The 13779-nt window shown below is 36.8% G+C and overlaps 3 protein-coding genes across 3 annotated transcripts; 2 read left to right on the top strand and 1 right to left on the bottom strand.

Moving 5' to 3' along the window:
* The first annotated feature begins 113 nt into the window (after positions 1-113).
* On the top strand, positions 114-936 carry LOC111489612 (transcription factor PRE6-like). The gene is made up of 2 exons (XM_023137933.1): positions 114-328; positions 542-936. The coding sequence occupies exons 1-2, from the start codon at positions 209-211 to the stop codon at positions 695-697; spliced, it is 276 nt and encodes a 91-aa protein (XP_022993701.1). The 5' UTR covers positions 114-208; the 3' UTR covers positions 698-936.
* A 4761-nt stretch (positions 937-5697) lies between these two features.
* Positions 5698-7263, bottom strand: LOC111489559 (uncharacterized protein At3g28850-like). Its single transcript, XM_023137855.1, has 2 exons — positions 6591-7263; positions 5698-6492 (listed from the first exon to the last, which is right to left on the bottom strand). Exons 1-2 carry the CDS (start codon positions 7138-7140, stop codon positions 5864-5866), a joined length of 1179 nt encoding a protein of 392 aa, XP_022993623.1. The 5' UTR covers positions 7141-7263; the 3' UTR covers positions 5698-5863.
* Positions 7264-12108: 4845 nt separating this feature from the next.
* Positions 12109-13614, top strand: LOC111489580 (homeobox-leucine zipper protein ATHB-20-like). The gene is made up of 3 exons (XM_023137884.1): positions 12109-12546; positions 12636-13018; positions 13177-13614. Exons 1-3 carry the CDS (start codon positions 12423-12425, stop codon positions 13573-13575), a joined length of 906 nt encoding a protein of 301 aa, XP_022993652.1. The 5' UTR covers positions 12109-12422; the 3' UTR covers positions 13576-13614.
* Positions 13615-13779: the final 165 nt, after the last annotated feature.

The raw sequence follows: 13779 nt of genomic DNA, 5'->3' as shown, positions 1-13779 counted from the left end.
ATTTGAGGAAGCCCACTTGAGTTGAATCCCCAACTTGGGAACATAAAAACAACTACCCAAAGTGTTTTCCTTTGTGGTCCTTTCTCTTTATAACCCTCTTATCACTTCCCTTCCCTTCCTTCAAACCAAACAGCTTTCCTACTCCAACTGCCTCTCCTCCTCCTCCTCCTCCTCCAACTCCACATAAACTTCAACACCACTCACCAACATGTCTACCAGAAGATCAAGGCACTCAGGGCCTTCAAGAATCAGCGATGACCAAATCATTGAGCTCCTCTCCAAGCTCCGTCAACTCGTCCCCGAGATTCGCCACCGCCGCCCCGACAAGGTACATACTCAAAATTTCTTCTCAGGGAGGGGGCACATTTTTGTTTTTAAAACCAAAAGTCCACGCTTTAATGTCCTGGTCTAGTCAATTAAAGAATTTAACAGTAACATTAGTAGCTAATTACCAAGTGTTTGTTTTTTTTGTTAAATTTAAGATTTGACTTTATTATAAACATGAAATTAAGCTAATTATTAGGTTTATTAATTTGTTCAGGTATCAGCTTCAAAAGTCCTCCATGAGACCTGCAATTACATTAGAAACTTGCATAGGGAGGTGGATGACCTAAGTGAAAGACTCTCTCAGCTGTTATCTACAATAGATTCTGATAGCGCAGAGGCAGCCATCATCAGGAGCTTAATTATGCAATAGAACAAGAACAAGAACAAAAGGTGTCGGGTTTGGTATTGATATATATATATATATATATTATTATTTATATCAGATTTGATGTTACTATGTTATTTATATGGGTCTTTTTATATTCCCTTTTCTAGGCTTTTGGTCGCTTAGATCAAAAAATGGGTGTATTTTTCCATGAAAAGAGACACGTCCCTTTTTTATTATTATTATTATTATTATTATATATATATATAGGGATGTAACCAAAATGTATAACACAAGTTAATTATAAAAATACACTCAAAAAATGAATATCTAATTAGCTTTTGAATCTTCTAATTAGCTTATAAAAATGCACCATTTGCAGGGACCATTGACTAATTTAGCAAGCTAAGTAAGCTTCTAATGGGGCACCCCAATTAAACCAAAAGTTCTTAGCTTTAACATCACATCTCCTATTATAATTGATTAAAGGATAGAAAACAAAGAAAGGAAAACCAAAAAAGGGGCTTTCTCATAAGGGTTGTGTTTACTTTTTGTTTCTATGTATGAGCAAAGTGGAAGTTGGGCTTCCACTTTGGCCGTTGAATTTCATGCATGATGGAGCGTTTTTCATGGCTATCAACTCAACTCACGTTGGTTGGAAAGGAGAACAAGATATTTTTTTTTATAACTGCGTAGAAACCTCTTCCTAGTAAACGCGTTGTCTAAGAAAAAGTCTAAAAAAGACGATATCTACTACACTCATTATGATCGTATTGCATGCATGGAACGCTTCCAAAATTACTCAATTTGATTTGGAAAGTGACTCAACTTTTTTGCAAAATCTTGTTGCTGTCGGTCGCTGAAAATGACCCATCAAATTCAACACTTATGCATCCACAATAAACTTCTTGCTCCGACCAACCACATACAAAATCACTATTTTGTTTTCTTAATCTCTGTTTCATATACACTTTTTTACATATCAATGCCCCTACCAATCCTATCGAGATTAATAAATTTCACGTGACCCAACGGTTATCAAACGGGTCCTATATATTTTCAAATATAAAATTAGGTCAGAAATGACATATCGGGTAAAAAGTTTGAAAAGTGTAAATAGCAAAAATTCAAGGGTTCGAATCACGACCCGTGAAAATCAAGAAATTTAACAAGGAGATTGATTGATGGAACAAGGAAATGAGATAAATATGTATATAGAAGAAAAGGGAATGGGACATGAAAAGTTTAGGTATCTTTTTATGAGGGGACAACAAAAGAGGGGACAAAGGAACGGAGTTTTGCAGTTGGAAGTTGAGGCATCTTAGGGTGTGCGAGGTTTTGTGAAATAAGAGAGGAAAAGGGAAGGCATCTGATTTTGTTGGCAGTAAGTGTTGTACGTTTTCTGGTATTAAACCCCTGTCAACTCATGAATGCTTTATATAGTAATAACTCACGTCCCAAATTATTATAACGAGCGGATATTGTCTGTTATGGCCCTTTATGCATTGTATGTCAGTCTTAAGATAAAAACGTGAAGTTAAACCTTTTGGTCTCTTGACCGAAGAAGATGAACGAGTTGAAGTTGTTGGCGTGGTTTAATTTATTAACCATGCACGCAAGAAATAAGCAAATAATCCACACGCTTGAGATAATAAGAAAACTAGTAACATAAATCGATATCAAAGTGAACATGAGGTAGGTTGTTCCGAGTAGGGAAGATATTAATTAAACAGCCCGCTTCAACATTTTTTAAAATTTAGAGATTAAACATATCAAAATTTAAAAACTTATTATATTTGTTAATAATATTCAAAACGATTATAGATTAAGTAAAAGAATTTTATAGATTTTTGTTTAAGTGTCAAATCCACTTTTGAAAAGCAGTATTATTAGTTAGGTAAATTAATCAACATCGTGATTAATTAAAAAAAAGTCTTGAATTTAGTTTTATAGATATAATTTAATATATATAAATACCTTTTTAGAGGTCAGAAATGAAACACATAATAGCATTTGATTTGTTAATAATATTTAGACCCATTTTTAAGTGTAATCAACTATGACCCATTTCCACTTGCAATTAGATTAACAGACCGGGGCATGTGCTTGGTTGCTCATCAACATACTTTTTCTATATAGATATATATATATATTATAAAGTTCAAGTTACTAATTATTTACCTATTTAATTTCACACCGACAACTTTTCTATTAAAAAAATAGTATGTATTAGATATAACTCGAGCATAACACAAATGGATAAGATGTTCCTTAATGGTGGAGCACATGTTGTTTTAAACTTAACGACAAAGTTCCTTTCATTCGAATGTAGTCTTAATTTATTCATGTATCAGTTCTTTAGTTAGATGTGACATAAAATTTTTAATATGAAAATCGATAGTCATCTCACGTGATTGAATCGATGAAAATGTCTGAATTTGAACCATTTGATTGCAAATTATAGGGACATTAAATGCATGTCCCCCATTTTGTTTCTTCCTATCTTACTTTGTTTGTGGTCCATAACACAATTAAATGTATATCTCTCACGAAGAAAGAACACATGAACTTTTTAAACAACTTTAGTAAATTAATCAAAGTTTTAGTAGTAAAAAAAGAAAGAAAATTTGCATATAGATTGAATGGTGAAGTCATTTTCAAAACTTAATAGTAAGTTTGAAAAAAAAAAAAAAAAAACACATCCAAAAGAGAGAATGACAGTGATGGCCCCTCTCCCTCTCTACCTTTATTTCATTCTCTTATATCAATGTCTGTTCTAATTAATATCACCATATTTTCATTAAGTTTTTTTTTTTTTTTTTCCAAGGAATTTGTTTTAGGCCTCTATGGAGACATTATTGTGATAGATGAGACCTAAACTTAGCTTGGTGGTTTAAGTTGTAATGATGTTGAAGCTTTTAAGTTTCAACTTTGATAATCTTTACTTGTTTGATGGATGATTGTCTCATGAACTCAACACATGAGAATGGAGACTTCGTAACATCGCCCCCACAACCTAAACCCTATTGATCCTAAAGGAGAAACGAATAACAAGGAATAGGCTTACGTCCAACTCATGTGTCAAACCCTAAAGATAAGGTTGTGACCCACCTTTGTGGGTCAACCACAATGATTGTTTGGTGGATTAGCCACAATAAATGTGAGTCGACCCGACCCGACCCAACCCATAAGAGTTGATCATGGGTCGAGCCAACCAAAGTCGGTTAACCATCAATCTAGCTGATCCATATAGGTCAATCAAAGTAATAGTTGAACTTCAGAGGTCTAATCTTGTACCTGTCTAGAACGTCTCAAAATTTCTGGTGAGATTCTTGGTCGGTAAATGATGAGAGATGATTTGAAAAGGGTATGCGAGAAATGACATTGATAAACGAGCTTGTGGTTAGTTGTGTGCATAAATGCTAAGGTTGTGGTTAGTTGTGTGTATAAATGCTTTGTGCTAGCTCATGATGGGAGAGCACCCTGAACCCTTAACCCTAAACTCAAAATCCTAAACATTTCCGTAGCAAATGCGTTTTAAAATTTTGAGATTGACAATGATACGTAATAGACTAATGCAAACAATATCTATTAACGGTGGACTTGAGTTATTACTAGACGTATCCAAATTATCCATGAATAAGATAAAAAGAGTTGAATCCAAAACCACACTTCTTCTATCACAATATCTCACGGCTCCTTCGTGGTTTGTCCAAAAGTTGAGTATAGTACCATCACCAATCAAACTGATATCAAAAACAAAAAAATGTCGGCCCCCTCTCCTCTTCTTCTCGCCGAGCTTCAAACAGGTACGCCATGAGAGAAGTGTCCAATGGCTTCTTAACTTTTACTTATCTCTTCTTTTGATTGTTTTGGTTAATGGGTTTGTTTTAGGTTTCCATTTCAATATCTGGGTTATGGATTAACTTTGAGAATGTCTTTAAAATTTTCATCTTTTTGTGAAATTGACTTACTCTTCCCCGTAATTTGCCCGTAATTCGCCCAATACCCCCAATACCCTTTCGATCGAATCTTCTAGCAATCTTCTAGCAATCTCTCATTCTCTTCGTTCGATTTTCTTCATTTTTCTTTAAAGTTCATATTCTTATTGTGCACAAATCAAAAGCTTTGAAACCATCTGTATCATCGTAGATTTTCGATCTTACATTGAAAGCTTCATATTAATAAAAAAAAATGTAGCTTACATAGAAAAATACAAGTATTTATATAGAAGAATTTGTATTATCATAGTCCTACATTCCATTTATAAAATATGGAAGTAGTTGAAGAAAAATTGAATATAATTCAAATCAAATATGTCAAAAACTTTGTGGAACTCCATAAGCTCTTATATTTGACCTTGCATTAGATTCAACAATATAGTATATAGTCTATTACCAAAGTCTATTTCTATGCCAACTCAACAAATCATTTACTATTATTTTAGTTTATGATGATATGACATTATAAAACTACTACTCTCTACTCTAATTCTGCAACCAATAAAGAATTTCATAAAGAGAACTCTCTTTTAAAATTATTCTTCAAGAACATTTGTTTTAAAGAACTAGTTAAACTATTTTTTTTTATATTATGAGAAATGTGTTGAAGGATTCAATATATTTTTCAATGTAGTTTGTGTTTGATACTGTGACACTTGAATAAATGAATGATATATGAATGAACCGAGACCACATTCGAATGAGAGTGTCAGTGAAGATGTTGGGGTTTGAAGGACGGTGGATTGTGAGATCTCATATCGATTAGAGAGGGAAACGAAACATTCATATAAGGGTATGAAAACCTCCTCCTAACATACGAATTTTAGAAATCTTGAGTGAAAATTCGAAAGAGAAAGCCCAAAATTCCAAAAATTGTGTGATCACACTTCCTCAACCTCTCCAATATGTGAGTTGACCGTTGACCGTTGACCTTACTAACTCCTCTATAAAAACAGTTTATGGAATAATTTTTGTGATCGGTACAATAGAAAAAAGAAAAAGAAAGAAAAGTCCATTAGAGTTATCAGCAGAATTAAAACAGCATTTTGAGCATAAATAATGGTGTTTTTTCTTCGTATTAGCTGAAAATTTTTACATCCAGTCTCAACTCTCCCCAAGACAACAAACCAAATCCTGTTCTTCACTGTACAACAACCAATCCAGACAACAACCAAAACTAGAATAAAGAACAAAATTTGTTTGAATTACACTAAGAACAACAAATGGGACAACGAATTAACCCATTTTCATTACAATCAGGACACCGCTGGAATCCGCCCTCTTCGTCTTCCTCCTCTTCACCTTCTTCATAGTAAATTTTGCAGCTTCCACAACACCTCTCACATGGCACAAACCTCACTTCCCTACAACCCTCACAACACCCACCCCCGCCTCGGCTGACGCCACTCTCTCCGCCTACCCCACCGCCGCCCTCCTCCACTTTCTCGCACCCTTCCAGTACCTTCTCCAGCTCCCCATCTTCGTGCAGCCTCCTAATTTCCTCTGCCCCACCAATGTACGTTTCTCCCACGAACACTCTCGGCAGTCTGCCGCCGTTGAACCCTTCCCCTAGTAGCTCCTTTAGCTCCTGTTTGAACCCTGAATCCATCGATACGTCCCGTTCGTCCACTCGAGCTCCCATGGATCTCAAAATCATCCTCACCTCACAACAGTCCTCGTATGTCTTTCGAATCCCTCTCAGGCTCGTGAAGTACACCACAACTTTGTCTTTACCCGGTGATTCGTCCTCCGGTGGCCGGAGATGAAATGGGTCCTCCTCCTCCTGAGGAAGCTCCTCTAAGGATTTCCTAAACGAAGATATCATATCAGGGTCCAAATCTGAAACCCAACAATGAAACAGAGGAATCCAGATTGTTATCAATAAAAGATTTATACTTTGAATTGAGATGAATTTCAAACGGAAAAATGATTATTACCCGTTTCTTGAAGCCAGAATGGTTTGTAGGGAGTGAAGGTATCGTTAATTTCCTTCAAATTTGAATTCCCCTGTTCTAAGGAAACACATATCGGATTTGAACTGACATCGAAGGAGAAGCTTCGAGGTCGACATATCGGACGGAAGGGACTATTGTCATCGAGGCCTTCCATGACTTCCCAAACATTAATGGTCTCCGGCTCTCCGGGCGGCGTCATGATCGGAGTTTTGGGGGCAATTTTGGGAATTTTGTCATTGATCATATTGGACCAAGTTTTGGCCTCAATTAGCCCCATGGAAGCCTCATTCTTGATTGCGTTGTTTTGGGGGTAGAGAGGCTCATCAACATCAACGGCGGTGTAGATTTTGTTGTCGAAGTGAATGTTTTCGAGCTTGAGAGAACCGAGAGTGGAAGAGGAAAAGGCAACGACGTGGTGGCTGTCGGGTTGCAGCGGCGGTAGAGATTGGTGGGCATGAAGAGAGTTGCTTCTTTGAGTCATTGAGTTCCGGCAGTGGGGGCATCGCTTCTGCTTAGAGGTAGCACAACCCATTAGAGGAAAGAGGAGACACCAAAACAGAGGAATTTGGGAGAGAAATGGGAATGAAAAGGGAGAAGAGGACAAAATGGGGAGAAAAGGAATGGGCTGAAATTACAGGCTTGAATTGAGGAATGTAAAGATCAGTGGGAAAAGGGGGTTCAAAGTCAAAGGAAGGAGGGCTTTTATTTAAATTTAGGGGCCACTTTGTTATTTCATACTGCCCTTAAACCTCAACCACCTCCGACCTTAGTGACCGAGAGCGACGCTTTATGGGTCGGAATCGGCGTTCAACGTCACGGGGCGGCCGACCATTTTTTCTTTTTCTTTTCCTTTTCCCGCAAATGACTATGAACTCGGTCAAATGAAGAAGAAAATTTCCACCAATCAAATCTTTTTCTTTTTATGTAGATTTTTAGGTTTGGGGTTGGACCCTCTCTTACCATTTGTAAGAGCCCAACTTTGACGATTGGCCCGGTCACACTAGTCGAAATAGGTGAGCCAGTTGTCAGATGGTTTGAGACACTGGTTGTACTAGTTACATTGGTCAGAATGAGGTTGGACCCTATGCTTTGGTCACACTAGTTGATGTATTGTTGGACCTATCAAAACCAGTTGTGAGGCTTTAGTCGCACTAGTTGAGTAGTAGGATTGGACCCTCTCTTACCATTTGTAAGAACCCAAAGAAGCACCGTTCGACGACCAGCTCTGGTCACACTAGTTGAAGTAGGGTTGGATTTTCTCTTATCATTTGTAATAGTTCAAGCCCACCGCTAGTATATATTATTCATTTTGGGTTTTTTGGGTTTTCTTCGACTTAAACTCTCAGACAATATCAAAATGATTGTTTTTAAAAAAAAAACTAAATAAATTGGGTAATTATGGAATATTCCAAATCTTTTATTAATTAGTAAACAATTTTTTTAAAAATAATAATAATAATAACGTGCGTGCTACTTCCACGAGCCAATGAGCTCAAAACCGGGAGACCGTTTGGTAATGGGCAGCGTTGAACGACCTACTTTAACAATCCTTTTTGAATTAAATGGGTATTTATTTATTGACATATTGACCATATAAATAAAAAAATTATTTTTTATTTTCAATTGACCCGATTATTTGGTGGCTAAATTAAGATGAATTCGAAAATTAAAAATATGACATAAATAAAAATAAAAATAAAAATAAAAAAGAGTTAGTGGCTGAATGCACGGAATGTCTGTCAGCTTTTTTATTTAATCATTAATTAATTAATTAATTAACTAATCTCAAAATATAATTTTTACTCACTTTCATGGATTCCCACTGTGTATTTCTTTATTATTATTATTATTATTATTATGTTCTAATTTTGAGGTGGATTCAATTTTGTCCGATCCAATCATCACTATCATTTCAATATTTACATTAAAATGTTTACTTTGCATTAAAAATAAAATAAAATAACTATTAAAAAAACGATATAATGAACCAACCATAACAAATAATGTTGATATCAATACGAGCATAGTTGATATCTCCTGCCGCAACATAACCATGGGCCTGTAACTTTATGTTAAATTGGATGGGTACCTATGTATATGTAAAGCCCAAATAGTTGCTTAAGCTCACTGACTTAGGCTTGGCCCAAGAAAGGCCCACACTTTTTAAAAAAACGAAATATATTATTTTAATTTTCTTTATAGCAATGTGGACAAAGGGCTTCATGCATGTATTTGAGATATGTCAATCATCAAAGCTTTTAAGAAATTAATCATAAAGTTTTTGAATCATCATATAAAGTATACAAAAAAGGGAGCATAAAGTCAAAGCTTATATATATGAATCAATTCATATGCCTTTTGCCATTGCCACTCTTAGCCAACCCTATGATTTTCTTGCACCCAATAATGTCTTGTCAAAATAATTCATGATGGAGACAACGAAAATCATAACATCATCTGAGAATTATACCATAGTTTCTCTATTTTGGGATAACGAAAGTTATCCAAATCCCGTATGTATAGGTTTCGAGTCAGTTTGTTAGCAAATGATAAGATTAGAGAATACTATGAAATAAAGAATTCGTCTATGAACTCACGAACGTATTGAATAGAATGTCAATACGTCACGATCGATTTTCTTGACGTAAATGAATTGAATTTGGGAGAAGAAAGCGGAGAGTGGAGGGAGGTCCCGTAATAAAAAACTATTCCAACTGTTAGAGAATAGAAGAAGCACGTTGTAGTGAAGAGAAGTTTGCAGCTAAGGCTAAACAAAGAGAGAGAAGGGCAAAAGCACATGGGAAGAAGAAGAAATCCACAGCTTTCACTCCATAGGGGCATGCAATTGCATCCCCTAAAACTTGCTGAAACCCACATGTGAGCAGCTTCACTACAAGCCATTTTCTTAGGACCCATCCCTCTCCATTTCCCACAAACACTCCATTTTAAGTGTCTCCCCAACTCCTTGCTTTTCCCTTCAATCATCTCTTCCAACCTAATTTATTAACCAAATCTACATTAGTATTGACATCCCACGTTCGCTGGAGAGAAGAACGGATCATACATTATAAAAGTATAGAAACCTTTAACTATGAGTGGTCAATTTATCTATAATATTCAATTATTTTCATTCTAATATTCCTACCCAACCGATTATTTTTTTAATACAACTCTTGCTAGCTAGAGATTCCATCATTAGGCAATAACACTGACTTTATAGCTTAGTTCCCAAATAAAATATGTAAACATAGGATTAGTTGAGACATGAAAGCATATAGAAATGATAATATTAATAAATTAGATGTAATAAAGGAGTTTGGAGATCCCGAGGATAGAGAGTTAAAGGGGGTAGCCCAGCCCTAGTTTCCTCGTCGCACACTAAGGGCATTGCGTAAGGGGATGGCCCCTCATGACTGAAACCAAGAACTCTTTGCCTTTTAGCTTTTGATGACGATGATGATGATGATTTTGTTGTTAGTTCTTAATGTTTGGGCGGGCGATTTTCACTTTGTTTTTCGAGGTGTGTGCAAATTGGATAGATATGTCTACCATTTGTCAGATCGGAAGGGCTATTTTTAAAATTTTAAAAAAAAGTTGATTATTTTATGTGTTTCTTCCTGGACCCTTTGCTGCCCACCAACTATTTTTTTAATCCTTCCCATGTTGATATTCTTTCCACTCTTTAGTTTAAACATAAAGGCAAAAAGGCATAGCTCATTATTTCATTCTTTTTCTTAGCGTATTTGATTTTATAGCCTATGAGTTTGGATGGCTGAGTCTTAGGTTTTGATTAATTCTAATGTCTTTCATCGTTACTAATTAAACTTAGCTCGATAAGTTATGAATTGAGATTAACTCTTTTTAATCATGTCATGATATTTAGATTACCCATATTAATCTTATTCGAATTCGAGTGTAATTTGTTCGAGTTTTGTATTGGCAGATTAAGAGAAGAATAATTATGAGCATAGAAGTAAGGGACACTATTTATATTGATACGAGACATTTTAGAAAAACAAAAACTAAGGTTGTAAGGACTTAGATCCACTGAGAGTAGATATTGTTCTCTTTGAGCTTTTCCTTTTGAGCTTCCCCTCAAAGCTTTAAAACGCGTCTGCGTCTACTGTGGCAAGGTTTCCACACCCCTTATAAATGGTTTGTTCTCCTCCCCAACTCATGTGGGACATCACAGAGGTTTTGAGAAATTATACTTAAAGTAGACAGGTAACAATCTAAACTCATCTCTAGTAGATATTGTCTGATTTGACCGGTTACATATTGATGACCGTCTCTTAAAATGTATCTACTATGGAGAGGGTCTAGCCCTACGCCGGACAGTGCGAGATTAACTCTAACACTATTTGTAACAACATAAACTTGCCGCTAGCAGATATTGTATGCTTCAGCTCGGTATGTATTGCCATCAGCCATATGCATTTTAAAATCATGAGACAGACAACGATACGTAACGGGATAAAGTGAACAATATTTGTTAGTAATGGCTTGAACTGTTACAAAGGGTATTGGAGTCAGATACCAGGCGGTGTGACAATGAAGACGCTGACCCTTAAAGTGGAAGGGTTGTGAGATCCTATATCGATTGAAGAGTGGAACCGAACATTTCTTATAAGGGTGTGAAATTTTTTCTTCAGTAGGAGACATTTTAAAATTGTGAGACTGGCAACGATACGTAACGAGTTAAAGCGGACAATATCTGCTAGCGGTGACTTGAACTGTTACAAAGGGTATCAAAGCCAGATACCAGGCAGTGTGACAACGAAGACGCTGATCCTTAAAACGGAAGGGTTGTGAGATCCCATATCGATTGAAGAGTGAAACAGAACATTTCTTATAAGGTGTGAAAATCTTTCTCTAGTAGAGACGTTTTAAAATCGTGAGGTTGACAATGATACGTAACGGGCTAAAGAGGACAATATTTGATAGTTGTGGCTTGAACTGGTACAAAGGGTATCAGAACCAGATACCAAGCAGTGTGACAACAAAGACACTGACCCTTAAAGTGAAAGAGTTGTGAGATCCCATATCGATTGAAGAATGGAACGGAACATTTCTTATAAGGGTGTGAAAATCTTTCTCCAGTAGAGAGGTTTTAAAATCGTGAGGCTGACAACGATACGTAACGGGTTAAAGCGAACAATATCTACTAGCGGTGGCATGAACTGTTATAAAGGGTATCAGAGCTAGATACCGGGTAGTGTGACAACGATGACACATACCCTTAAAGCGGAAGGGTTGTGAGATCTCATATCGAGTGGAATGAAACATTTGTTACATGGGTGTGAAAATCTTTCTTGGATAGACATTTTAAAATCGTGAAACCGACAACGATAAGAGTAGACATATTGAAGATGGAGATGATTGGTTGGTGAAAAGATGAATAAAAATGTGATCTTTGAAGCTATAACGTGGTATACATGTGAGAGGGAAATTAGAGAGAGAAAGAGAGATCCATATCATGGGATGGGTCAGCTCATCCCTTCCATGACAAAAATATACAGCAAATTCACACACCTTCTCTCTTCTTTCTCGACCTAAAATTCGCTGTCTTTCAGACTCCTCTGCCTTTTCCATCCATTACCCTTCTCTCTCTCTCTCTCTCTCTCTCTCTCTGCAAAAAATCTATCTTCTCACCATGAGAGTGAGAGCCACACCACTCCCTCACCCCTTTCCCTATTCTTCTTCTTCCTCTTCTTCTTTCATCTCATCCTCCTTCTATTTCTTCTCATCTCTCTCTCTTTGATCTCAATCCAAATCCAAACCCAATATTGAGATCTAGCATGCATTTCCATCCCCATGGCTTCCCCTCACCATTCCCATAGCTTCCTCTTCCAATCCCGCCCCGCCGATCACCACGAATACCTTCCCTCCGCTTCCTTCAACGCCATCCCCTCCTGCCCTCCTCACCTCTACTTCCACGGTTTCTCTCCTCCTCTTCCTTCTTCCTTCTCCGCTCGCATACAAATTACACGACGGGATTTTGATTGTTTCTTTTGTTCGGTTTTGCAGATGGGGTCATCCCGGTGATGATGAAGAGATCGATGTCGTTTTCGGGCGTCGAAAATGGATGCGAGGAAGTGAACGGGGACGAGGGGCTGTCGGACGATGGATTGGCGTTGGGAGAGAAGAAGAAGCGCCTCAATTTAGAGCAAGTGAAGGCTTTGGAGAAGAGCTTTGAGCTGGGGAATAAGCTTGAGCCTGAGAGAAAGATTCAACTGGCCAAAGCCTTGGGGTTGCAGCCAAGACAGGTTGCTATTTGGTTCCAGAACAGAAGGGCCAGATGGAAGACCAAGCAGCTGGAAAGAGATTATGAGGTCTTGAAGAAACATTTTGAATCTCTTAAGGCTGACAATGATGTACTCCAAGCTCAAAATTCCAAACTCCATGCACAGGTAAAATAGTAATAATAATAATAATAATAAAGATAATTTCATAGTTTTTAAATATTGTTCTTATTTTAAAAAAAAAAATAAAAAATTGGATCATATGAGTTGTAATTAAATTAAAATAAATAATTTCAAATGAAGAGAATGATTTTCTTTTTCGGCAGTTATTAGCATTAAAAACCAAGGACACCGGGGAGGTGGCGGGCGGCGGGGCCACCATGAACCTAAAGAAAGAAAATGAACGGTGTTGGAGCAGCGACAACAGTTGTGACATCAACCTGGACATCTCAAAGACACAAGCAGCAATAAACGGCGGAGAAGGTGGAAGAGCATGTTGTGAACCAGGAATCAAAGACCTTTTCCCATCGGCAGCGTTCCGATCGGGTGCCATAACGCAGCTGATTCAACGCGGGTCTTCCAGGTCAACGGTTGACCATCCTCAAGTGATTCAAGAAGAAAGCTTCTCTCAAATGTTCAATGGTATTGAAGAACAACAACAAACTGCAGCAGCGGCAGCTGGGTTTTGGCCATGGGGTTCGGATCAAAGCTCCCATTTTAATTAATCCTTCATTACACACTTTTCTTTTCTCATATAAAACAGTTAAATTTTTTAATGAATTAGCTGAGTTGTATTATTATTATTATTATTATTAGGAATGTGGGATTTAAATTAAATGATACGCTTTCATTTTGTTTTATTGTTCCATATATTTTGGTGGGCTGGATCTGATGAAAAAAGAAAAAAAAAAAAAAAAAAAAAAAAAAAA

Source organism: Cucurbita maxima, unplaced genomic scaffold, assembly GCF_002738345.1.
Source record: "Cucurbita maxima cultivar Rimu unplaced genomic scaffold, Cmax_1.0 Cma_Scf00014, whole genome shotgun sequence".
NCBI classification, from domain to species: domain Eukaryota; kingdom Viridiplantae; phylum Streptophyta; class Magnoliopsida; order Cucurbitales; family Cucurbitaceae; genus Cucurbita; species Cucurbita maxima.
The sequence above is the reverse complement of the archived record's forward strand: the minus strand, read 5'-3'. Positions and strand labels throughout refer to the sequence as shown.

What these genes read in the sequence shown, in the direction of transcription:
- LOC111489580 (XM_023137884.1), top strand. Translation starts at nt 12,423, where the DNA reads ATGGCTTCCCCTCACCATTCCCATAGCTTCCTCTTCCAATCCCGCCCC. An exon ending in TCCTCACCTCTACTTCCACG is followed by an intron (nt 12,547 to 12,635) that starts GTTTCTCTCCTC and finishes TCGGTTTTGCAG; the next exon opens with ATGGGGTCATCCCGGTGATG. An exon ending in ATTCCAAACTCCATGCACAG is followed by an intron (nt 13,019 to 13,176) that starts GTAAAATAGTAA and finishes CTTTTTCGGCAG; the next exon opens with TTATTAGCATTAAAAACCAA.
- LOC111489559 (XM_023137855.1), bottom strand. Translation starts at nt 7,140, where the DNA reads ATGGGTTGTGCTACCTCTAAGCAGAAGCGATGCCCCCACTGCCGGAAC. An exon ending in ATTCTGGCTTCAAGAAACGG is followed by an intron (nt 6,493 to 6,590) that starts GTAATAATCATT and finishes GTTGGGTTTCAG; the next exon opens with ATTTGGACCCTGATATGATA.
- LOC111489612 (XM_023137933.1), top strand. Translation starts at nt 209, where the DNA reads ATGTCTACCAGAAGATCAAGGCACTCAGGGCCTTCAAGAATCAGCGAT. An exon ending in GCCACCGCCGCCCCGACAAG is followed by an intron (nt 329 to 541) that starts GTACATACTCAA and finishes TAATTTGTTCAG; the next exon opens with GTATCAGCTTCAAAAGTCCT.